General features: G+C 35.3%; 1 protein-coding gene across 1 annotated transcript in view; it reads left to right on the forward strand.

Moving 5' to 3' along the window:
* Window positions 1-27741, forward strand: part of LOC138696247 (uncharacterized) — a 657385-nt gene that overhangs the window by 564863 nt on the left and 64781 nt on the right. The window contains exon 5 of the mRNA XM_069820936.1: window positions 1959-2178. Coding sequence (XP_069677037.1) covers window positions 1959-2178 — 220 coding nt within the window. The remainder of the gene's footprint in view (window positions 1-1958; window positions 2179-27741) is intronic.

The following is a 27741-nucleotide window of genomic DNA, read 5'->3' on the forward strand; positions in this document are numbered from 1 at the left end:
ACAAAGAGCAAACAAATTGAAGTGGAAGTGGGGAGGCCACATCGCGCGGATGAAAGACGAAAGATGGACATACAGAGCCACCATGTGGGACCCGCGCACAGGAGACCGGCACAGAGGCAGACCAAGGAAGAGGTGGGCAGACTTCTACGCAACACAAGCATGCCAGCAATGGTCCAGAATAGCAAGAAGCAGGGGAACATGGAGAACAATTGGAAGTCGACTACAAACGAAGGCAGTGCCAGCCACAAACAACATCCCAAGTTGACTCAGTGAAAGTGCATTCAATATAATAAAAGTGTTAGTGAAATCAAATTAATCAAAGTGACAGCGAAATCAACTCCAACCAGACAAAGAAACACTAGACACAACCTAACGCGGAGTAGCTCACCGTGTTAGGGAAACAGAGCTACCCTCTAGCAGGAGGCCTTTGCCCTTCAAGGGACACATTAGGCTATTATTATTATTATTATTATTATTATTATTATTATTATTATTATTATTATTAAACATATGACAATTACAATTGATACTATCTTTTATCTAGTAAATATAGTACTTTTAACTTTATATTATGTAATTTGATAAATATCTACATTGTTTTTATAATTAAATTTTTATTTTGTTTATCTATGAAATGTATTGCAGTAAGATTGTAACATTTGACAATGTCTATAGTGAAGTTTTTCATTCAATGACAATAAAGATTATTCTTATTCTTATTCTTATTCTCAGTATTCCTAAATATTTTTAACCATTCAACTTGCAAAAAGTAAACTATCTGAGTATTTAATGGGAAGGAGAATTGTATTGGTTATAGCTCATGTTCGGATTTGGGAATTACCTCGGATGTAACGCTTGAAACTACTTAGGCCTACAGACCATTAGAGGACCACGTCTTCATAATCGCTTTTTTATCCTGTCAATATTATTATAAAACCAGTTGTTTTGATATTTTTGTGTACTTTTTAGTACGCGTTCAAAAAGACTTTTTTTTTTTCGTAAATCGGTGTTCCTACACGTGTCAAACCTAAACACAAGCTTCAAGAAGCACGTTTGAGAGGGTTTCTGTCGTAGATACTCTTTTTCTTGTTTCAGATGCAAGCCTCATATTTATATTTCAATGTTTTTTCTTTGGATGAAATAATAAGAAGTTTCAAGTTTGTTCCGATCAATTTCGTTTAAAATGTATTTTTTTAATCTATTTGTACGTTCAGATCATTATTAGATACAGTAGTGGCAAAAAAAAAAACCGGACCGACGCGACGGAGTAATCAAAGTCCCCGAAATGAGCCACTGCGCATGCCACGCCCGCATTCACAAGATAGCGAGTAGTATATTGAAATTATTGTAGTTTCGACTGCTGACGTAGCCCATTTCGAAAGCCATTAGAAAATAAGCTGGTAAAATTCATGTTCTGGGAATAATAAGTTAATTAAGTAGTAAAATATCGCTGCGATCGAAAAGTATTGGGAATAAATTTGAATAAGGAACAAAATAAAAGTTTCGTTCCCAGGCACGATTCGAACCACGAAAGTCTTAATTACCAGTCTATCGTGCTGTCACTGTGAACAAGGCTCTGAAATCAGCTACAAGGGTCGATCCGGTTTTTTTGTCACTACTGTACATATTATTTACATGAAAATATTTTCTAAATGTGTGAAGGTCAACATTATTTTGTTTTTAATTTTAATTTAAACTATAAATTAATTATTTCCCACGTGGTCGTTAGAATGACTTAAAGCAAGAGAATTTACTCCTCATGAGTTTCATAAAAATTTACGTTTCCCGTTAGCAAGATTCTCCTCAATCTTTCTTCACTTTGAAAAATTACAGTAAAAAAAATATATATGTATATATAGGCTATAAACCTGTATAAATGTGAATGCTGTCTGCTCATCGCATCACTCTGTCACGTTGCTTCACTGTGTAATCCGCAGTATTACGTGTTGGTGTTGCAGGGTTTGGGACCAGTGTAACGTGGTGCAGGATTACTTGACGGTTTACGATGGCAGTGCCACCACTGATCCGGTGCTCGTGCGTCTATGCGGGGGTGACGTGGTTCCCGACATAGTGAGCAGCGGGCCCAACATGCTGCTGGAGTTCCACACCTCGCCATTCGACAATCCATTCCACCCCGTTCCACTGAGCTACCTCCCGGGCTTCGAGTTGGAAGTGCAGGTAAGCGTTTTGTGTTAGAGCAATGCTCAATCAAAATTTCAATGAAGGTCATAGGAAAGGATAAGTAACTGAATATGCACAATGATGCTCTTTGCTAGTGTTCTCGTGTATATTACTGTTATGTGTGTGAACTCCTAGCCTGAAGACCATTTGTCACACCGTCTTACTGAAGGAACTTAGGGAAATGTTTCAGCGGAGCTGAAATTTACGTATCACAGTAGTAGATATCGATAGGAGGTAACTAAAAGCCAGTAATGCTCAGAATTCAGCAAACGTAGACTACATCATCACAGGCGGAAAGAGAAAATCGCAACCAAGTTATCTACCTTAGTTCAAACGTGACGACCAGTGTTGTATCTATCTCTTGAAACTCATTGCTAATAGAATTCACCGTTGTTATTTCGAAACTTGAAAGAAGGTTGACAAAGGAAGCATACCTTATGGTAGTAAATAACACTGAACAATAAATTTTAAGTGAATATGTGTAAATTGCACGATTTTGAGTTCCTTATGTTTATTTTAGTATAAAATAATAAAATATCATCATCCTCAAAAATATTTAGCTCTAGTTTTTTAAAGAAAGTAATCTATATCTCTGTATCAAGAACTCGCTAAATAAATACACATTCGTGTTCCAAGATTCGGTCAAAACAATCAGTTTTAAGTGAGTAGTTACTTAAATTATGTGATATCATAGACATTGATAAATTCCAGTGCCATTCACAAGTATAAATATAAAATATTAAGAGAAACATGAAAGTATACAACTTGATCATGATTTAAATGTGTTTAACTCTCACGTATACTTTTTTGTTTAAAGTCTCCACAATCATATTTTAGGAAACTTACTACGAAAAGTTGGCTATGCAGTGATCATTATCTCATTGCTCAAAATGGCTAAAAGTATTCTTGAAATGTAAACTATAATGGATGTGAACTATTTAATTGACTGTGACTGGGATATTTAAAAAAAATCACGCTTCAGATTGCTATTTCCTAATGTCACACGGACGTAGAATACAAATTTGTAATTGCACGTGTCGTCGAGTACGCTTCATTGTTCATTCTGCCGTTAATTATGATAAGAGGGATTTCGATACGATTTTAATTATAGCGTTCTTAAGAATTCCTCCCATCCAACCATTTCGAACGTTCAGTTTCGTATTAACATGTGTGACGGAAGTTTATACAAAAAAAATCTATAGCCAAGTCCTCTATTTATCGCCAACTCAATTAATAATTTTGATATTACATTTTGTAATTACTTTTTACTTTACCTATATTAGGGCGTGGTGAAAAATAAAATACAAAGTTAGAGACAAACATATTATGGAATCTTAACGGAGACAGGGACGTAGAATTTGCACACTTTAACAACCTAACTCACATTTAAATTCAGTGTTAGCTCACCATCCAATTTTACAAGAGAAGACAGGCTACTACTTCTAACTATAACATGTAAGTTATTGAACTTAATTTTTCAGTTATACATTTTTCAGTCTTACTTTGCGTTTATGCGGTGATTCGACAGTGAACTAGAAATGACTCCCTTATTATTATTATTATTATTATTATTATTATTATTATTATTATTATTATTATTATTATTACTAATATTATTATTTGCTATTATTATTATTATTATTATTATTATTATTATTATTATTATTATTATTATTATTTTGTAAGGCCTTAAAGGGTGATATTGATTGTGAATCCTTCATAAACAATATCTACATTCGGGCCCCTTCGAATGGTTTAAGATTTCAAAAAAAAATTTATACCTATAACCCAAATCTCTCTCTCTCCAGTTGTCAAATCATGAAAGCTGCCAATTTACATGATATTAATTCAGATCCGTTTAATGTATAGTTTGTTGTTTGGCTATTCTTATATTAAGCATATTCATTTGAACTTCATTCGTTTTTGTTGTTTTTAGCTTTTCTGTATCATGTATTTTTGTTAGTTATCTATTCATTTTGTCATTATTGTTCATTTGTATTTGTCTCTAATTTTAATAATTATTTGTATGCACTGTCTTTGTTATTCCTTGTACACTGTAAATCTTGTGCTTACTTGTATCTTATGCTGAACTGTTATTGGGTCCAGGCTGTTGTACAGCACAATAAATATTAGTAAAAAATAAATAAATTATTATTATTATTATTATTATTATTATTATTATTATTATTATTATTAATTTTGGCTGTAATTTAACATTTTTGGTGAAACAGGTAGGTCTAGATTATAACTTGTAAAATTTGTAAATACAATAAAACAACGGGAATAATCAATAAAATTATTAAGTCTTCTTTAGTACGGCGGCACACAAGAATACATTTGTATAAAACCTTTGCTAGACCTGTTTTATTGTACGGAAGTAAACCATGGACAATAACAAATACTGGTATCAGCAGAATAACCTGTGGAATGAAATTTATGAGAGCAACATTAGGATATATTCGCTTCGACCGCAAAAGAAATGAGGATATCATGCAAGAACTCCAATTACACTGTTCTACAAAAAAAAAAAAAAAATGAAATTCATTTTTCTGGATATAACATTCTTGAGTAACATGGAAATTTACCTCCTGAATTCAAATCTGTAATTAGTTTCTCTGTGTCACGCATAGTTTTCAAGTTATATGCAATTTAATTTTTTAATAATTTTCGTTTCCACGCTATGTATTTATGTAGGCAAAACATGTAACTATTAATATTTTAGTCACTTACAAAATTATTTACAAACATTTTATGCACTATAACACAAAACATATATACAAGCCTCAATATAATAATTATATTATATGGAAAACCGTATTTAAGGTTAGAAAATATGAAAAAAATACACTTTTCCCTAAGAATTTAAAAATCTTATCTTTCTCTCTTGTGTTCAATTTTACAGTCTGTAACAATTTTCTAGAAGTAGTCAGCAAGCATCGTAGGCATCCATTTTTCCCTTCATACCGCTTTTCCATGGATATTATATCTTTATGGAACCTTTGACCATGTTCGTCGGAGACATCACTGTAGCTCTCAGGAAAATAATGTAGATTTGAATCTAGGAAATGCACTTTTAAAGACATGTGACATCCTAGATCTCTATATGCATTTATCATTTGTTGAATCAATTGTTCGAAGTCGTTAGCTCTTTTTCTTCCCAGAAAATTTTGCGTTATATTCTTGAAACAAGACCACGCTCTTCTTTTTTTTGGTGCAAGGCATTGTTCAAAATCTGAATCCTTTTGAAGGTCTCTAATTTGGGGACCCACAAACACGCCCTCTTTTATTTTTTCTGCAGAAAGACGAGGAAAAATTTTTAAAAGGTACATAAATCCTCTTCCAGATGTGTCCATGGCCTTAACAAATTGTTTAATAAGGCCTAACTTGATGTGAAGAGGGGGCAGCAGAACATCTTCACTGGCTACCAATTTCTCGTTCAGTATATTTTTTCTCCAACTTTCCACTTAAGTTCAGACCAAATCTTTCTTTTATAATGGGAATTCCTATCGCGACCATCCAACTCACACAGAAAACATCCATATTTGGTGTAGCCTTGTTGCATACCTAATATCATGGCAACTATTTTCAAATCACCACATATTTTCCACTTGTGCTCATTATATTTGATTAATCTCAGCGTATTTTTCAAAATATCATATGACTCTTTAGTCATACTTACATAGGCAACTGGGGCAGAAGGCATTATGTTCCCATTGTGGAGAACTCCCTTTAGACTGTATTTTGAGGCATCTATAAAAAGTCTCCACTCCTATGGCTCGTATTTGAAGTGCAAAGTATTCATTAGGTCACAAACATCATTGCAGAATGTCATCATAAGTTGAATTGTGCATATATGCAGAAACAATAGTTCATGTAAACAAACAATACTCACTTCCTCTAACAAGAATTTCAGGTTAAACTCAAGATTTCTCTCTCTCTCTCTCTCTCTCTCTCTCTGTTAGAATCTGTCTATTTTACTTCTGTGATTTAAGAGGTTTCTGTAAAAGAGAAATATGTAAAGTTTTACATATTTTATATATCGGTACCACAGATGTCGGAATATTATGGTTAAAAATGAATATTTACTCACATGATAAGGAATGTCTCCACTATCCAAATAATGCCAGTTTAACTCAGTTCTAAATCCTGTAACAATGACTTTCTTATTAACATAAAATTTTACTAGCAACAGGAATGCCACAATATGAAAAAGAAAACAAACAAAGAACAAAATTAACTGTAGGCAACTGTTGTTAAGCAAAGTTCACCATCTTTATCACAAACTTAAAATGTCAGTTAAATGAAACGTATATTCTCGTATAACTAAAAACTGTGCCTGATAGCGAATTTCTGTTTTCAGATTTGAATTTGCCATATGAAAATCCTTTAGAATCACATATTTTGATATAAGAAAAATGACCCTTGTAGAACAGTGTTATTACTCGTTGCACGAATCATTGCCGTCGGCCAGTAGGCGAACTAAAGTATAAACACTGGATCGTATCGTATAACGCAGCGCCAATGCCTCTCTCGAAATCGGCTATCATTCGTGCAACGAGTTGTAACCAGTCTCAAAACTTATAAACAAGTACCAGCTGCAGTGGAAAAACCATGTCCAAAATGAGCCACATTACTCTGCTGCTTCATTTATCAAGAGCCATGATTTGTGTCTACATATGAAGAGTTCGCGGGAAAAGCGATGTATGTCACATTTCTGTTAGGGATTACATAATGATCTAATTGAGTCTATAACTGCAAGTTGTAGTGCTGTTTCTATAGAAAATAAAAGAAAGGATTACTCTATTCGTGGTGATAATTCTCCTTTTTACCATTTTTCATAAGAACAACATTAAATTTCGCAGTGATCCATTGAATTAGATAATGACATCAACCTTAACAAAACTATCACGTTCATCGTTTTTCCCGCGAACTCTTCATATGTAACTTTGTGTTATGTTTCTTGTCATAAACACTTTTATCATCCGTGTAAGAGACATTACATCTCAGATAATGAAAATAATTCGTTTCTTTAATTGCAGTCTAGAGCCGTTAACGTGTCATAGACCAGTCTTTCCTCGAGCCGCGAGTACTCAGTTGCATTATGCACGTTAGAGAAGTTTGAGTGGATGTCTGTTCGTCTTGTGCGATGTCTCAATCCCGAGTCTTCTCCATAACCTGGCAAAGGGAACACAATGCACTGGCTGCTGTGTGGTCTGCATGTCTTGCTGTCGTCCGTCACGCGTTTTGCATAAAGAAATGCAGCAAGTTGCTTCCTTTCGCGCCTTAACGTTTCCATACGTTATAATGCAATGCAGTCTCACAACGCATTTGTATGAATCATTATTCAGCACTCATCATCTGGCCTGCAGCTTCAATGTATGTCCAGGGTTGCGGGCCCTCTGCTATTACTAGTAGTCGGGAAGGGCCAGACCTTTTTCCCGTAGGGGGGAGTGGAAGTGGTACCGACAGCTAAAGAAACAATAATTCAGATCTTATCTAAGAACAGAGGGGCTCTATGTCAAACAGATCGTAGACAAATGAAGTAAATTACTCGTTTATATTTGTTTTAAATGCTACTAAATATTCATAGTCATAGGAAAAAAATAAAGAACGTAACCTTTCGAATTCTAAATGAAGCAGTAGAGCAAGTGGACAGCTTCAAATACTTGGGGTGTACTATAAGCAGTAACATGAGCTGCTACTAGGAAGCCTAGATCATATATACCGCAGATAGGTCGGCCTTATAGGCTTTGACGTTAACAACTTTTGTCAGGTTTACTATGCTGCCATCTAGTTGTTACATAAGGAATCACGTCACAATTCCCATTTGAATTGCATTAGCGACTGTACTGCCATTTCGTGTTCGTTTACGGCGGACGAGTGGCGATCCTGGCGGTTGTTCTGTTAAAAGTGCAAACGAATTTAACATAGCGATGACTTATCTGTTACATATATGATCTATGCAGGAAGTCAAAAGGATAGGAATGGCAAAGGAAGCTTTTAATAGAAAAAGGAGCATTTTCTGCGGACATTTGGAAAAAAGAACTAAGGAAGAGACTAATGAAATACTTTGTGTGAAATGTGGCATTATGAGTCAGAAACATGGACATTACAACGAAGTGAAGAGAAGAGAATAGAAGCATTTGAAATATAGTTATGGAGAAGAATGGAACTTGTAAAGTGGACAGAGAGAATAAGAAATGAAGCTGTGTTGGAAAGAGTGAGTAAAGAAAGGATGATGCTGAAACTGATCAGGAAGATGAAAAGGAATTAGTTGAGTCACTAACTGAGAAGAAACTGTCTTCTGAAGGATGCACTGGAAGGAATGGTGAACGGGAGAAGAGTTCGGGACAGAAGAAGATATCAGACCATAGACGATATTAAAATGTATGAATCATATGAGGAGACAAAGAGGAACACATAAAATAAGAAAGATTAGAGATAGCTGGGTTTGCAGTGAAAGACTTGCCCTTGGGTAGAACACTGAATGAAACAAATGAATCATAATAGACTTCCAAAAGCTATACTTCAATACCGTCCCCAAGGAAGAGATCTTTGAGCTGTCCCCCCCCCCCAAAAAAATACCGAGAATGACTCACTGTGACTCACTGAGACCGTAACAGGTCTTGGGCCTTATACTTGTTGGAGAAAAATGGAAGTATTAGGGTACAGTACATCAGTTATTTTTAGATTTCAAAAAGGCATATGACTCGGTTAAGAGAGGAGTTTTATATAATATTCTTAACGAATTTGGTATTTCGAAGAAACTAATTCGATTAATTAGAATGTGTCTCAGTGAAACGTACAGCAGAGTCGGTATTGATCACTTACTGTCGGATGCTTTTCTAATTCACTGTGGGCTAAAGCATGGAGATGCACTGTCGCCTTTACTTTTTAACTTTGCTCTGGAGTATGACATTAGGAAAGTCAAGGATAACAGAGAGGGTTTGGAATTGAATGGCTTACATCAGTTGCTTGTCTATTCGGATTACGTGAATATGTTAGGAGAATATCCACAAACGATTAGAGAAAGCAAGGGAATTGTACTTGAAGCAAGGAAGTGAATCCCGAGAAGATAAAGAACACGATTATGTCTCGTGACCAGAACTTAGTACGAAATGGAAGTATAAAAATTGGAGACTTATCATTTGATTAGGTCGTAAAATTCAAATATCTTGGAGCAACAGTAACAGATATAAATGGCATTCGGGAGGAAATTAAACGCATAATAAATATGAGAAATGCAAGTTATTATTCGGTTGGGAAGCTTTTATCATCCAGTCTGCTCTAAAAATCTGAAAGTTAGAATTTATAAAAGTTATATTACTGGTTATTCTGTATGGTTGTGAAATTTGGACACTCACTTTGAGAGACGAACAGAGGTTAAGGGTATTTGAGAATAAGGTGATTAGGAAAATATTTGGGGCTAAAAGGGATGAAGGTACAGGAGAATGGAGGAAGTTACGCAACGCAGAACTGTACGCATTGTATTCTTCAGCTGACATAATTAGGAACATTAAATCCCGACGTTTGAGACGGGCAGGGCATGCAGTACGTATGAGCGAATCCAGAAATGTATATAGAGTGTTTGTTGGGATACCGGATAGAAAATGACCTTTGGGGAGACCGAGACGTAGATGGGAGGATAATATAAAATGATTTTGAGGGAGGTGGGTTATGATTTTGATAGTAGAGACTGGATTAATCTTGCTCAGAATAGGGACCGATGGCGGGCTTATATTGTGAGGGCGGCAATGAACCTGGGGTTCCTTAAAAGCCATTTGTAAGTAATTATTGCATATATATATATATATATATATATATATATATATATATATATATATATATATTGCAGTCGACCTGGTTGGCACGTTGGTATAGCGCTGGCCTTCTATGCCCAAGGTTGCGGGTTCGATCCCGGGCCAGGTCGATGGCATTTAAGTGTGCTTAAATGCGACAGGCTCATGTCAGTAGATTTACGGGCATGTAAAAGAACTCCTGCGGGACAAAATTCCGGCACATCCGGCGACGCTGATATAACCTCTGCAGTTGCGAGCGTCGTTAAATAAAACATAACATATATATATATTGCAGGAGAGGGGAAATTTCGGGATTTTTTATGTTTAGTCCAAAATAAAAAACTTATGTTTCTAAACAAAATTTAAGCCCCGGGAAAGTGTAATAATATAAAAATATGTTATTAAACAATTAAACCATACTCGGGTAACAAGGTTTTTTCTAAGGCACAACGGAAATCGACTGCCAGCGCAATACGTCACTTCATAAAGGATTACAAACTTCAGACATCTGCTGATTCCGCAGTTTGTTGGCAGATGTCAAACGAAGGCAGGGGCGTATTTTGCGGACTACCGGGGCTACCGGCGGTAGCCCAAGGAAATTACAAAAGAAAAAGTTTATAATATAACATAATGTAATAATTTTGTATTACCGTATTAGTTTTACCACAGTAATTAAAATTAAAGTAATTGTTAGATTTATATGCGCTCTCTGCTCTCGAAAAGAAACAAGTTGTCAAGGCGGCATCACTGTAGAAACCGCTGCTACGAAGGATAGCCTGTGACCGTTCCGCTCACGTCGCACAACTGCCCGTCCCCCCGCTCTCTTCTGTTTCCATCGTGCAGTGTAGGCGGGTGAGTTGCCGCTCTCGTGATCGGTTTCTTGGAAGGCGCGACGCAACAATACGCTTAGTACGCTAGCTCATTAATGTGATTGTGTTCTTGCAGTGCAATATTTTAAATTTGTGATTTGTTCGAGTGTCTAAGAGTTATATTAATTGTGAATTATTAAGTTTTTAATTTCCCAATTAAGTGATATTGTGAAAAATATGGCAGAACAAGTTTCTGGAGAGGTTTGTGTTGAAAATGACTGTGTAATAGAAGGTTTATTAAAAGTGCCTTTTAACCGTCGTACATACAACGAGAAAGTTGAAATTGTGAAAATGGAAAGACCAACTCCTGAGTTAAGTTTGTCCATGGACGTAAAAGAAAAACAGCTTGAGTAGACACGCCATTTCACTTCAACATCATATGGTAAGTGGAATTGGTTGTGTGGTAATTCTAAACTGTCTAAATTATTTTGCTGGCCATGTTTGTCATTTAGCCGCGAAACTAATGTGTGGTCAAAAGGGGGTTTTCTAATATGAACTCCCTTCTAACGGCAGTCCTAAAACACGACAAATCAAAAGCTCATATTTATAGTAGCATGAACTTTGCAAACTTTGGGAAGACAAGAATTGATTTACAGCTAGATAAGCAAAAAGTTCTACACATCAACCAACACAATGCTCTTGTGAAAAAAAATCGGGAGATTTTACTGCGTCTTATTAACGCAGTCTGCTTTCTAGGAAAACAAGAATTGGCTTTTCGGGGTCATAATGAGAGTGTGGAATCAGACAATAGAGGAAATTATATTGAATATTTAAGTTCCTTAAGTGAATTTGACCATTTACTGGCCAATCATCTTGAGAGTTCAACAGTATTCCGTGGTACTTCTCCCGCAATTCAGAATGACTTAATATTTGCTATAAGTGGGGTTATGATAAAGAACATAAAATCTGAAATAGAAGAAGCACCCTTTGTGGCCATTGTTGTTGATGAAACAAGTGACTGCTCTAATCAGAGTCAATTGTCCACTGTTTTAAGATACGTCGACAGTACTGCCAATGTTCAAGAACGGTTTATAGGATTCACAAATGTCAGTTCGGGCAAAACTGCTGCTGCTTTGTTTCAGCATGTGGAAGGTGTTATAGCAGAATACAATGTCGGCAATAAGTTAATTGCACAGACATACGATGGTGTTTCAGTTATGGCGGGAAATATTAATGGCTTAAAAACAAAAGTTCAAGAAAAGTATTCTCAAGCACTATTTGTCCATTGTTACAGCCATGTTCTCAATTTAGTTTGGAACAAACTACTTTATCCATTCCAGAATGCCGCATTTTTTTCAAAACACTGTCGGGTTTAGCTGCATTTTTCTCATCATCTCCTAAAAGATCAGAAAAACTCAAGGAATTTATGAAAAAGAAACTCCCAAAAGTAGCACCAACTAGATGCAATTTTACATCTCGGCTTGTAAATACAGCAAAGGAGGCTTGTAAATACAGTAAAGGAATACAGAGAACAACTGACTGCTTTCTTTGTAAATATCATTTGTAATGACTGTGAAGAAAACTGGGATGATGATGTAATTGTGCAGGCTCAAGGATATTTATACTTTTTCACACAGTTTCAGAATATATTTCTTCTTGAAGTCTATGCTAGAGTGTTCGCACATACAGATGTGCTCTACAATATTCTTCAGACAGAAAGTCTAGACATAGCATACTGCTTGCAAGAGGTATCAAAGTTAAAACATACTATATCCGAGTTCAGACGTAGTGGGTTTCCGTCCATATGGAGTAATATGGAAAATGAAAATTCTTCAGACAATACAATGGAACCACCATTAAAGCGAAGAAAAGGAAATGATGAATTGAAATACAGGCAGCTGTACTACAGCATACTAGATCGTATGCACATGGAAATTACTGACAGATTTTCTGATTATGGAAAGCTTCAGTTCACACATCTTCTAGATTCTCAAAAATTTTCTGCTTATAGAGAAAACTTCCCGAATGAGGCACTAAACAAATTATTTCAGTCCTATAACAGTCACTTTGATCAAGTACGTTTGAAAAATGAATTAAGTGTAATATATTCTGCAGAGGTCTTTGATTTTTCGAACAAACCTATCCATGAAATATTATCTGCCATATATGAAAACCAGCTGAACCAAGTTATTCCAGAAGTCCTTAAATTGGCAACATTAATTGTGACAATACCAGCTACGTCAGCATCGGTAGAAAGAACATTTTCTGCGTTGAAGAGAATAAAATCCTACTGTAGATCAACTCATACACAAGAACGTTTATCCGGCTTGGCACTGATGTCCATTGAAAAGTCATTTCTACAGAAACTTCGCAAGCGGCCCAACTGTAATTTCAATGACGAAGTCATCAAAGTATTTTCATCCCAATCAAGACGTCAGGAATTCACATATAAATAGGTAAGGAATTTTATTATAGGGTTTTTAAAATATATTTTGTGTAATAATAGGGTCAGTGGTAGCCCAGACCCTTAAACCAGTATACGCCACTGAACGAAGGTAGTGATACTTTATCGTTTTATTGTCTTATATAATATGAACTTTCTAGACCGAAAATCGATTTTTTGCTAGAATTAAAAGATTTCACACTGTGGCACTTGATATCCCATAAAACAGTTTGTATGCAAGATTTAATTTTGACTTCAATTTCGTGTGAACAATTTTCGAAGCCTAATACAGTTATTACGTAATGAAACATTTCAGCGTTGTACGTGTCTTTCTTACCCCTCAACAAAACGCCGAAGAGTTGCCGGATCACGGAGAACCGCGTGAAAATTAGTTTCAGTTAATTTTGCATGTTTGCATAAGGAAACAAAAATCAGAATCGTCACAACAATAATTCTTAATAAAATACGGAGACCTAAATTCTCTTGTTGAGTCTATGTGAGCTTCTTTGTCGTATTTCTCGTTAAAACCAGAAAATTATGTTGAAAATTCATGTATGCAAATGTTAAAAGAAATAACCTTATGATACGGGATAAAATAAAAATGAACAAAAATTTGTGTTTTATTCCCAAGAATATACCTGGATTAATAAATTCCACAATGGTAAGCTCTATATACTAAGGAAATAACACCCACATAAGCATTATGACACAAAGCGCGCATCAGTAAGTACAAGCTCACAGAGGAGTCGCGCGCAACGCAGCAACAAAATAATTAATTTCGGACATTTTCGCATGTTTCCGCAAAAAGCGAAGCGAAAATATGTACTGTTACAGAATAACATAGAATATAATAGTTAAAGTTTCTTTGTGAGTCCGTATGTCCCATCGCACCTCCTCATACTCATCCTCTTTCACAATAGCCCTGCCAAGACTCTGGAATTCGTTACCTGCTAGCATCAGGGACTGTCGAAATAAAATTCAATTCAAACGCAAACTTACTAGGCACTTGGTCAGTAATTGAGACTCGTTCAGACATGGTTTCTTGTAAATAGTTCTTTTAATCTACCACAAAATATCTCAATATCCGGTAATTTCATCACTATAGAATTTTGTTATTGTAGGTTTAATTTGTAATTTAGTAAATACAAAAATATTCTTTGTTCTTAACTTCTATGATAAAATGTCTAGCTTTCATTAATCAGGTATTCTTGTCGTACTTTAATTTTTATTGTAATTGTAATTGTAAATTTAATATTAATTGTAATCTTATTGTTCATGTTATAGTTGTAATCCCCTGGTAGAGGGGCAGAGAAGGCCTGACGGCCTTATCTCTACCAGGCTAAATAAATAAATCTAAATCTAAATCTAATCTATGAGTCTTTATACCAGTCCTTTCCAACTGGCCGAGTTGTTACGTCAGAGCACGCTTTCTCCCTCTGAGAAGAGGCCAGGAGCAATAGTTGCGAGGGCAGAGCTCAGAGCTATGACGGATCGTGCATTGCCAGAGCTACTAGCTGTAATTGTTGTTTCTCATATTTTCCAGTTATTTTTGTTTTGCTATTAGGCCTACGTTATTAGCAAGGAAGTTGCAATGTGTCCATTTTCATTTTTATAGAAGTAGTTTACTGATTACACTGGTCAACAATGATTTTGTTAAATAATTTCGGGTGTTTCTTATGTATTGCCATCTGCTGATTCCAAAAATGAAGTCAGAAATTTTCCATCACCCACCATTTTTTTTATTTTGAAAATAAATTTGTTCGTCTTTATTAGCATTTGTAGTATACAACATGATGATTAGAAGGCGTATTTTACATTTATACTTCATTATATTGTGTCAACTATTGACTTGCAACATTTGGTATTGTTGCCTGTGAATTCTTTAATAACAACGACATTTCCGTCACAAAACTGTGATTGTACGGTAAATTTCCCAGATGAATAGAAGCTTTCTTTAAAGAAAGAAGCTAATCCTGTGCTCTCTTCCGTTGTCAATTGAATTGTGATAGAAGTATATAATACCGTACCTAATAGTGCATTGTAAGGAGTAGTGTATAAGTGTATAATGTATAAGAAACATGTCTTGAAAGTGTGTTATTCTTAGAAACAACTTCTATTAAGTGTGTGGTAAGCTCACTTTAAAATCGCAGAGGCCAAATTTTACTCCTCTAGTTAGAAGAGCTTATGACTGTTATTGTAACAACAAAATAGACCAGACCTAGACATGGGCTAAATGTGTACCTAACACTATTAACTAGCTGATTAAAAGAATCCCGTCATATGCCTTTTGAAGTCCCAATGATATGGCGCGAACCTAAGGATGATTTGACAGACTGCTACTTCTGCTTGACAAATATATCTGGTATAAGTTCGAAGTCCAGACACTGTTAAATATAAATCTTTAGTTTCTGCAATTCGGCCAGTGCTTCAAGGGCCAGGACTTCCCATACCAACTCCAACCAGATGATATTACATTGACTCAAGTAATTCAAAGTGTTCCTGATGTTCAGATTGAATTACAAAATGGTCTAGATTTTGTGGAAGATAATACTATAAATGAACCTCTCTTTTTAACGTAGGAGGATATAAATGATTTGGTTTGGGATCTTGGTTTAAGTAATAACAAGGGAGAAGTACTCATCTCAAGATTGAAAGGCTGGAAGCTGCTGCAGGTAACATCAAAATAAGTTTCTTTCGCCAACGCCAAAAGGAATTTGAGCATTTGTTTTCTAAAGAGTAGGACCTAGTTTTCTGCAATGATTTGAGAATTTGTTCGATTCACTGGGTATTGAGTATAAACCTGAGGATTGGCGTTTGTTATTAGACTCCTCAAAAACAAGTTTCAGAGGATGATTACTATATAATGGAAACAAATATCCATCCATTCCTTTAGCTCATGCAGTTGGTATGAAGGAAAATTATGAGAATATGAAGCTCTTACTATCCACTATCAAGTGTGACAATTTTTCTTAGCAGATATGTGGAGATTTGAAAGTAATAGGTATCTCACTTGAATTACAGCTTGGCTATACTAAATTTTGCTGCTTCTTGTACATGTTGGATAGCATAATCATTATATATAAAAAAAAGAACTGGTCAAAGAGAGAGTCACTTTAATCCAGGACAAGATAATGTTCTTCACCAACCACTTACTTGTAAGTTCTGAAAAAATCTTACTGCCGCCACTGCATATCAAACTAGGCTTGATTATGAATTTTGTGAAAGCAATGGATCGTGATTGCAGTGCATTTCTCTTCCTGAAAAATAAGTTCCCAAGGTTCAGTGAAACTAAACTAAAAGCAGGAATATTTGTCGACTTCAAAAAAGGGAACTGATGAAAGATACGCAATTTGAAAACCAGTTAAATATGCAAGAAGCAACTGCATGGTTGTATTTCAAAAATGTGTCACGAACTTTTTAGGAAACTTTAGGTCTGAGAACTACAGAGAACTTGTCAGTGAGATGATTGAGAACTACAAGTTCATGGGATATAATATGTCTTAAAAATACATTTTCTGCATCCCATCTCGATTTCTTTCCTGAAAACCTAGGGCTGTGAGCGACGAGCATGGGGAGCATTTCCACCAGGACATCGTGGAAATGGAAAGGCGCTACCAGGGTAAATGATGTCCAAATATGTTGGCAGACTATTGTTGGATATTGAAGAGAGATTTACCTCACGCAAAGTGCAACCGAAAATATGCTCCACATACATTTTAGGTCAATAAATGTAATTTCAGCTAAGATATCGTAATACTATAATGTATAGATTCGAAAAATGATTTTCACGTGATTACTCAAAAACCCTGGGTGATAGAAAAGTTCTGTAAAAAGATTTGAAATCAGCACAAAATCGTAACTTAGAATCACCCATTGTTTCCCATTTAACAGAAAAAAGTTTAAATTTTGTTGACCAGTGTTATTAGAGCATTCATTTTTAGCCCCATAACACGACAGACAGCGAATGTTAAGTTAGCTGTACGGAGTATAGATGATGTCACTTGACCTTGCGTCCGTAAGATCAGTGCATTTACAATGCCGAAAGCAAAACGTTCTTTACAGGATCGTTTGAATAAGATTGTGGAGAACTTTGGAAATGAACATAGGCCTATAAAGTCATATGCCGACTCTATAATATGTGTAGGGAAGTAAAAGTAAGTACTTGAAACAACATTGTAATTCGAATAAACATATTTACCACGTAAATTTGTTCACCAGGGTAGGCAATGAACAATCGTTCATCCCTACTGACAATCAGGGTAAGGACTCGGAATTTTACAGAGATTTATGTGAAATGATGGTTAAATGTAATACACCATTTCACAAGCTCGAAAATAGTTATTTTAAGGACTTTCTGGAAAAATATACAGAACGAAAACTACCACGACCTGCAACACTTAGCGAATGATATTTACATAATAATCTATTGTACATCCACAATATTTTTTCTGGGTTTTCGAAAACACTTACACGTTTAGAAGCTCGCGATCTGAAAATGTCAGACGCCCTTAATTTAATAGAAGAACTTGAAAAAAACGTAAATGTTCTATATGTACAATGTAATACTGTTGGCGAAAAAGTTAAGAATAAACTTAAAAGCGTCCTACACAAGAACCCTGGTTATTCGGCATTATGTTCTGTCCGAGATGCTTTATGTGGCAAAAAAACTGGCACAAGGTGGAGTAAAAGAGAGTAACGTTCCTTATTTTCTGTTTGCTCCAGTAACGTCTTGTGATGTTGAGAGAAATTTCTCTAAATACAAACTGTGTTGAGTGATCGCGGGAGAAGCTTTAATTTCGATACTTTACGCATGCACTTAGTTATAAATTGCAACAATTGAAATTCATGTGTGTCGCTCAAGAATGATTAACAGAAGTGACTCAATTTATATTAATGCGAGTGTACAGTAAGTGTCCAGTCTGTCCCAGCGAGTATTCCACCCCTTCGATCTGATGTCAACAAACAACGACGTGAACTCCATGTGTACACAACTAAAAGGTAAGGGGCTAAAAATGAATGCTCTACTGATTATTGTCGTTTTAACGTGATTTGTAAGTCACGCATGAACTTAGTGTGTATTAAATGTGGCAGAAAAATATCAGAATTATGCAACTATAATAGCACGTACCTACTTCATTCATAATACACACGATATTACCGTAAACACTACGTTGTACTGGTTTGCCATACGCCACTGCTTCACGTTGCGATCGGCTCTGTAATATCTACCTGAAATCCTACGGAAAACGAAAAAAGCCCGCTATGTCGTCACAGAGCATTCTGTTGGAAATAACTGCCTTTACTACAAGCTTCGTTAAAACTTAAAAAAATACTTTTAAATGCACATTTACAGTCGTTATAAAAACCTTTTATCATACACAGTAAAATTAAAGAAGGAATGAAAAAAACTGTGTTATCATAAAGATCATGTTTCGATTAACAGATTCCATCTCAGTGAACAAAATTCACTACACAATAACCTCCACTTAAAAGGTTCTTACGAAGAGCGTTTTGAACGAAGACTGAATTCGCAACGCAGAGTCTTAGCGATAAGGCAATATTTATACTAACCTAGAAGTAACAAATAGCTGACACAGTTGTAAAAGGGATGCCCACTAACATTTTTTGTATAGTCAAAACCACAAATTAATATTCATTTGTGCCCAAATCAGAAAGTCGAAAATTGATTTTGCCCAGTTAGATCGCGCAAATTGCACACTGTGCACGTCGTAAATGTTAATGGTGTAACTTTACTCTGATTATGGAGCCTGTAAATAGTTCGAAACGTCGTAAATATTAATATATTTATAATGACGTATATGCACCTATGGCACGAAATAAAAGTAGTAGTAGGTATACCCGAATTTTAGTAAAGCTAGGAGACGCATATGTATTTTTTTCTCTCTTGTACGCAGGAGGGACCCGAAGGCTTGCACTGCAGCCTGAGGCTTATTGTGCTTACCACTCCTATTCTGTGAATGATTGGGTAGCCGAATGGCCGCTCTCTTGTACAAGTACAGCACGCCGCACCGTGCACTTAACCGGGCTATGGTATGGGTGATGATGATGATGATGATGATGATGATGATGATGATGATGATGATGATGATACGTGAATTAATGATGTCGAAATGAGTCCGAGATCAAACTCCGAAAGTTACTTGCTTCAATCGGTTCAGGAAATACCCCGGAAAAACTCCAACCAGGATTGTAACCTGGGCCTGCTCGTTTCACGATCAAACGCGCTAACCGTTACTCCAAAGCAGTGGACAGACGCATATTTACGGAATACAAAGCCGTGTTCCTCAAACATTGTGATCGAGACAATATTAACCTGACACTTCTCGACAGTGTCAAAAAATGGAGATAAAAATTGTGCTTATCGGTATGAGTGGCTTCATTTAGCGTGGGCTTCTATCTCTTTCCATCTGCAAACGATACGAAAACTGTTGGAGAATACAAGTCGGCTCTCCTAGGTTTATTATCGTATTTTACTTTAAAACTTCTATGCATGTTATAAAAGAATTGATTTATTTTCACAACAAACAGTTTTATTCGCCTCTGTCGGATTTTCATTCCCATAGTAATTTTATCTGAAGCCAAAATCTATCTTTCATCAGACAAAAACAAACTCTCGTAGAGGAAGATCAGCAAGACGACGGGACTCCACATAAGATAAAATAGATCATTATACAGCAACGGACAAACCTTTCTTCCCACACGTTCAAATAACGAACGTGGTTTTTACAAAACATTAAGTACCGGTAGTGCATTTACATTGTTTATGCCACACGTATAATCCATCCATCATAAGAAAAAAGCAACGTAAACAAAGCTAGTAAGTATCGTTACGCGATAGTTTGTTCTGATTGGTAGATTTCTGCAGTGGTTCTATTTGCGGTACAGTCAGTTATAATGTCAATCTAATTATTACATTGTATTGGACGTTATGCATTCCGCTTCCGTTTGAAAAATATTACAGTACATTAAATTATAGGAAATTCAATTTGATATTTAATGCCGTAACAAGAAATGTTTTATTCCTATAACAATATCTTCGCCTCACGCACTCCTGCAACCACACCTACAACCTATTGTTTAATTTTTATAATGAAAACTTACCGATGTTCTAGTCCAGCGGTAACCAAAACTCGAGCTGCAGTGATTACATTCGACAGACAGCCTATGAAGTAAGGAGACGGAGGAAAGGTACTTGGCATGAAAACTGCAACCAGTGGTGGTTCCTGTACTAACATCTTGATCAATCCCGTGGTTAAAAATCTCAAGATTTGCTGTATCAGTAATGTCACTGCTGTCAAAGCCATTGAATAATATACTATTTTTCTTGGCTTCTTTTTTAACCTTCTTTTTGAATATAATCAGGAATTTTCTGAATTCTTTTCTCGATACTTTGTCGAGAAATTCGTAATTTTGCAAAATTAAAAACTTCTTATGGACAAGTTATTTAAGCTATTTTAATCATTCCCATCATTTTGAGAAATTCTGTTCTACAGTATTAAACGGCTTTACCCCCATTAGGTAGTTGACCTCCTGAGGTTTATTTATCTCATCTTTCTCTCTCTGGCTATGATTTAAGACACTTCAATTCCTGGCGTTTAACAGTTCTTTGGCATATAATATTGAATCAGTTTTTCTACAGTATTATTGTTAAATGAATAACTAATAAATAGTTACCCTCATCTAAAGATTAAGAATATTAAAATTGAGATAAACCCTAATAATTTTATCCTTCTAGGGAGAAGATTTAAAAATATCAATATTCATGCATGTACAGAAGAATTATAGAAGCACATGCTTAGTGGTCAGTAATAATAATAATAGTAATACTAATAATAATAATAATAATAATAATAATAATAATAATAATAATACATTATTCAGCGTGGCAATTAATGTTTCTATATACTCCTAATTGAACTTTTGTGCAAAGTAAACATATTACATTTTGTCCGACAGAACAAAAAAAAAACTTCTCCTTCTCATTCTTTACGAAATCACCTCTTACTGCTTATAGAGACAGAGTTTGTAGAGTGAAATGATACCGCCACTGCTTGTTTCAGTACGTGAATGAAAAACACAGCAATGTACAGGAAACTCCTTGTACCCGTTTGAATGTCTGTGATTACACGATGTAATCACGACACTCGCTTTGGTCACCGCTGTTATAGTCGCAGCTACTTACACGAAGAAGGCTTACTCCCAAATTAGAATCACTATCGGAATCATTGGAAGAAGAGTCATTTCCGATGTTAATAATTAAACTGCCCACCACATGGTCCACTTTTCCATCGAGTTCCCATAACCGCTCCTCTTCAGAAATCACATGTCTGATATCATGTTGCAACACCTCGGCCGTGACCTCTTGTAAGGCACCGTGGACAAATTCCCGCACCTCGCGTAATTTAAACGTTCAACTACTCTCTTTTCCCCACTTTTTAACGGTTTACATTTAGAATGTTTTGATATCACCACTCGGTCCTGCTACTGTCACTGCGACTGGATCACCCATAATCACACAGTATTCTAGGCAAGCGATACAACAACACGTGGTGCACTACCGGTAATATTGCAAACTGTCGTGCGAACTGCCTATCCGTTATAAATGCGGGAAGATGCAAATATTCAGAATTTATATTATTGGTTACAATTATATCAGTGAATCAACCATTGTGTAAGATATTTATTTCCTTGTCACATACGTTTTAAATGTATGTATTTGTATGAGAACAGACGAAAGACGCTAAACATAAGGGAACTATTTTCTTCGAGAGCATAGTAGGTGATGCGGTGAGACACCAATCATAGTACTTCTAACCATGTGCTTCTATTCATGTTGCTTTTTTCTTATGATGGACAGAGATTACTGACGAAGCAACGAAGCATTTTTTGCTGAGCCCGAACGTGCCATTTGATCAATTCACGTTTGTTTCCATGAGACTCGCTGTGGCAACGGCATTCCTGCGTTGACGATAACACATTTAATCTGCGGGTCGTCATGGTTAATGAATCATATTTACATATTTAATTTGCGCTCGGTCTGCGAACAATGCCGCAGGATTGCTCCGCTAATTTCCCATTACGATGTTTTCGCCGCAAACTGATACGTCACTCCCCTCAGAGGAAAATTTCTGTTTTCTTTGTTTCCTGTTTATTTCTTCCCACTTGCTGCTCATTATACTGTTCTTGGTGAAAAGTGTTCCTCACTATTCTATTGATCTCGTGTCTTAATATAATTTAATTAAATATGCATTACATTAAGTGTGTTAATTGAATACCTTGACTTAATACTTTCTATTAAATTGTTTATTCATGAACATACTGTACTAACTCTTTGCTCATTTCCTTTCTTTAATAATTTACTGAATTAATTTCCAATAATGCAGTTGGCAATTACTCTTGTACTTGATTATTCATTTTTTTATTTATTTATTGCTTGCTGCTCATGCATAGTATATTGTCCACTGAATTATTTATTTATGAACACCTCTGTTAAATTTCTTAGCTAGATTATTTTTATTTTTCTTTATTGTTTCTAAATTATTAGTTTCATTATCATTATCACTATCATCATCTATGGCGTCCTCCAGCTAGCTATTAGGTTACGTCCATTTTCGGCTTTCCCACTTAAAAATTCTCTTATGTTCTTTAAAATTGAACTTCGAAAAGCGGAGTGAGGCAAGTGACCAACAGGCTAGGACCTCACATAGAGACTTCCTTTGAGCCCCAAATACACTTCCAAGGACGTGTGCCCCTTTTATTGGTTTCTTCTCCTATTTACACTCCTTTCATTGTAATTTATTTTCAGCTCTTTAAAGTTGACCTCAGCATCTTTTCTTTGGTGTGCCAATTGACCTTTTCCCTTTGGATGTGCATTTTATGTTGTTTTTATGTATATTTCTGGCTTTCATTCTGCATGTTCCTTTCAATTTAACTAGTATTTCATTACATTATTCCTCTTGTGCTCTTCATTTTTAATTCTTCCTTGATGTCCTCAATTCTCTGCTCTCCAGCACAGTAAGCCTATTTCTTGCTACGTATCTTAGTAACTTTATTTCTCCGGCCTCTATTTTCAACAAATTTAATTCCTAGTGTTTGTTTTAAATTTACGTATAGAAAAATAGATTAATGGCATCACCTGTACAGAAGATGAGTAGAAATTACGATTCTCAAACTTATTTCTTGGTGACATGTTACTTCTGCACCTCTTTGTAATCATATGATTTGACAGTGTCAGTAACAGTAATGTATTTTTCTCTATCAGTTACCTAAGTGTTTGCAATTTTTATCAAATAATGTGTATGATCGAAAAAAAATGTACAATGATATAAAAGTTACGCTCACTCTACAATACTTTAGAATAGTTCGAAGTGTCATAAATATTAAAAGCATAACTTCGGTTATGGAACCGTCCACACCTGTGAAGTAACGGTCAGCGCGTCTGGCCGCGAAACCAGGTGGAACGGGTTCGAATCCCGGTCAGGGCAAGTTACCTGGTTGAGGTTTTTCCGGGGTTTTCCCTCAACCCAATATCAGCAAATGCTGGGTAACTTTCGGTGCTAGACCCCGGACTCACTTCACCGGCATTATCACCTTCATTTCATTCAGACGCTAAATAACCTAGATGTTGATACAGCGTCGTAAAATAACCCAATAAAATAAGTTATGGAATCTGTAAATACGTTAGTTCGAAACTTCGTAAATATTACTGGTAGGCCTACAACTCTGGTTAGAAAACTTGTAAATAGTTCGAAACTTCGTAATATTAATAATTGTATAAGCTCTGATTATGAAACCTGTAAATAATTCGACACTTCGTAAATATTACTGGTATAACTCTGGTTAGGAAATTTGTAAATAGTTCGAAACTTCGTAAATATTAATTGTATAAGCTCTGATTATGGAACCTGTAAATAGTTCCACACTTCGTAAATATTACTGGTATAACTTTGGTTATAAAGCTTGTAAATAGTTCGAAACTTCGTAAATATTAATTGTATAAGCTCTCATTATGGAACCTTGTAAATAGTTTGAAACTTTTTAAATGTTAATGCCATAACTCTGGTTAGGGAACCTGTAAATAATGCTAATATGGCTTTCAGATAAAGCTCCCTGTGAAGCAGAATTGAATAATTTCAGGGGAAAATTGTTCCGGGGGACAGGCATCTATCGACCCCAGGACCTTTCGCTAAGTGCATGAATGTTCTACCGACTGACCTACCCAGGAACTACACCCGACACCGTCCCAATTTTTCCCTTTTTATCCACACAACTCAAGTGTACTGACAAGGCGCCAGAAACCCAACTTTCAGTGCACACAAACTCTGTGTGGCTTAAACCACAATTCAAGTCACACAAAGTTTGTGTGCACTCAAGGTTGTGTCTCTGGCGCCTTGTCGCGGTAAGCGAAGTTCCCGGGATCAATAGATACCCGGCCCTGGAACAATTTTTCTCTTGAAATTATTCGTAAATATTAATGGCATAAGTCTGGTTAGGAAACCTGTAAATGGTTCAGAACGTCGTCGTAAATATTAAGTTCGGACACACTGTTGGAAAATTTAAAACTCTTTTTCAACCCTATATTAATGTGGAAATTTTTAAGAAAATTTTATATAGCCCTACTTTTTACGAAGAGTAAATAATTAAAAATGCTGTAATGCCGTTCTTTTATATTTAATTGAAATAATGATCGCTCTTTTCTGTTATAATTCTCGTTAAGTTTTCTTGGGACACGCTGTAGTTATAAAATCCGTATGTTTCTCCAACTCAGTAATACAAACTGTTTTCATGAAAGGCTATGAAAATAATTCCTATATGTAATACGCTCCATCTGATGGAGATATCCTTTTCTCCCTACAATATTTTCATAAAGGCCTTGTAATCGTTTTTACTCAAGAAGTGTATGTATCACACAAAGTTTATCTGTATGATCTCATCTCACAACATTATTGGTGGGGGAAGGGCTCCACAAGCGTATCAGTTCCATGTCCACGTGCGCGCAGGTTTCCTTGAATCGTTTGATTGTATCAAGCTCTGTGCGATGCTGGAAGTGATTCAATCGTGCTCGCACAAATCTCTCAAAGGGGCTCGGACCCCGCACAAATAAAGGCTCTTTCTTTGAATGCAACATCATACGCGGCGGTGCCCTGCCTGGATTTCTGTAACCCGCAGCCAAGGACGGGTCAGACAGACATTACAGGTACGCCCACTCACAAAGGAAGATCAGGCCTTAAGCAGAGCAGAGAAACCAGCCGAATCAGAAAGATCGATATGAAAAATTCTGCGGTTTAAAACATAGTGTACGTGAAATATTATAAGAGTAATAATAATGATGATGATAATGATAATAATAATAATGATGATGATGATAATAATAATAATAATAATAATAATTATTATTATTATTATTATTATTATTATTATTTATTTATTTATTTTTATTTATTCATTAAAGACATCAGCTCAAAGAATTTGAGTGCCCACAAGGGTCCTAAATACAATAAACATTTACAGTATAATGTGATTTGAATTATTAAAGAAAAGAGAAAGTTAATTGTTAAAGGCAAATAATATAAATGGATTAATTGAAATAGAGATGATGATGATGTAATATTTGAAGAGAATCCTTGATAATATTTATAAGAATAGACATTACATAATCAAAAGGAATTTGAAGTTCCTTGAGATAATTCCATGTGAATTTTGTAATTGAATCTCTACTGCCAAACAGCAAACCATGACAGACCATTGTTTAAGAGGGACGTTGCACTTTTGAGAAAGATACGGCAGGTTCATATATATAGACTTCTCCTTAATATCAACTTCGGTGGCTTGATTTAGGTTCCTTTCGAAACGGATAGTAGGGTCAAGAACAAGAGCCCGTTTTAAGCGTCCATTAATAGCAATAATGTCTGCCCGTCTGAAAGAATCATCTGATGATACACAATGTACTTCCTCATAAATCTCCCAATTTAAAGTTTTTAACGATGTCGCGAAAGCATATCGTACACGATGATGAAGCAGCTCGCCTTTAGGGCATTGTCCAAGCACGTGTCCAAGTGTTTCAAGCTCACTACAGCCTGGATGACGGCAGCGGGTTGTGCTTAGAGTTTGCCCGGTATTGCGCGAACCGCCGAAATATTTCTTGACATTTTTAAAGCATTGGTCCATCCTGAGGAAGATAGGCCCTTTCGATTGCTTACCCACGAGTTAGCCTTGGGGAGATTTAATGTGCTGTACAACAGCCAGGGGCCAATAACAGTTCAGCACATGACAATTTCATAACAAGAACATTAATAATGATAGAAATTACAAAAAATACATAGACATAATTATTAAAACAATGACAATTAAAAATAATTGTAATTGAAAATGAAAGAATGGAATCATATAAATTAATATAATACAAATGATATAAAAGATAGTGAGAATAATATTATAATGCATATCTAAACAAAAGACATAAATTAATAACTGACATAAAACTCAAAAAGTATATACTACTACTACTACACATTAAACGAATCCAAGTTCAATCCATGCAAATTAGCATCTTTTATACATCTTCAGACCGGAGACAGAGATTTAGAATTTCTACTGTAAACAAATTATGACATTTTAAACCCTTAGCAGGAATACGAAGACTGCTATTGCTTATGAAGGATTCACAGTCAATATCACCCTTAATTACTTTACAAAAAAATAAATAATCAAGATCTTGACGTCTCGCAAATAAACTGCAGCAATTTAAATATTTTCAGTTAATCTCATATTTATAATCATCAGAATTAGGTAGAAATCAACAAGAACACAAGGAAATAAATTTTCTTTGAATATTCTCCAATTTAGCCGAATTTGTGAAAGTAATGGAGTTCCATACAACAGATACATATTCAAGCTTGGATCTGACCAACGTATAGTATAAAATTAATGAACATATAGGAGTAGAAAAAGAATAAGTTATAGATCTAATTAGACCAAGCATTCTTAATGAATGGGTATAAATACATTGCACATGATCATGGAAATATAGTTTAGAATCAAGTAAGACACCAAGATTCTAATACAATCCTTCCTAGTAATTATGACATTATTAAGAGAATAATTAAATTTTTGGGAAATAGTTTTCCGTGAGAAGCATATAGCAAAAGTTTTGAATTTATTAATTTTCATTCCATTTTCAACAGACCATAGTGCAATTGAATTAATATCATTTTGAAGAATTTGACAATCAGCCAAACTATTAATTTTACGAAAGATTTTGAGGTCATCCGCAAATAAAAGGCAGCTAGAACTTATTTTTTTTACTTATATCATTTATAAATAATACAAATAAATGGAACCCTAAAGTAGATCCTTGAGGAACTCCACATAAGCTATTAAATGGAACCGAGAGATAATAATAATAATAATAATAATAATAATAATAATAATAATAATAATGTCAATAGCCTATCAATAAATAATAATAAATACAAGTACTGAAATTATT

This window comes from Periplaneta americana, chromosome 3 (genome assembly GCF_040183065.1).
Source record: "Periplaneta americana isolate PAMFEO1 chromosome 3, P.americana_PAMFEO1_priV1, whole genome shotgun sequence".
NCBI lineage: Eukaryota > Metazoa > Arthropoda > Insecta > Blattodea > Blattidae > Periplaneta > Periplaneta americana.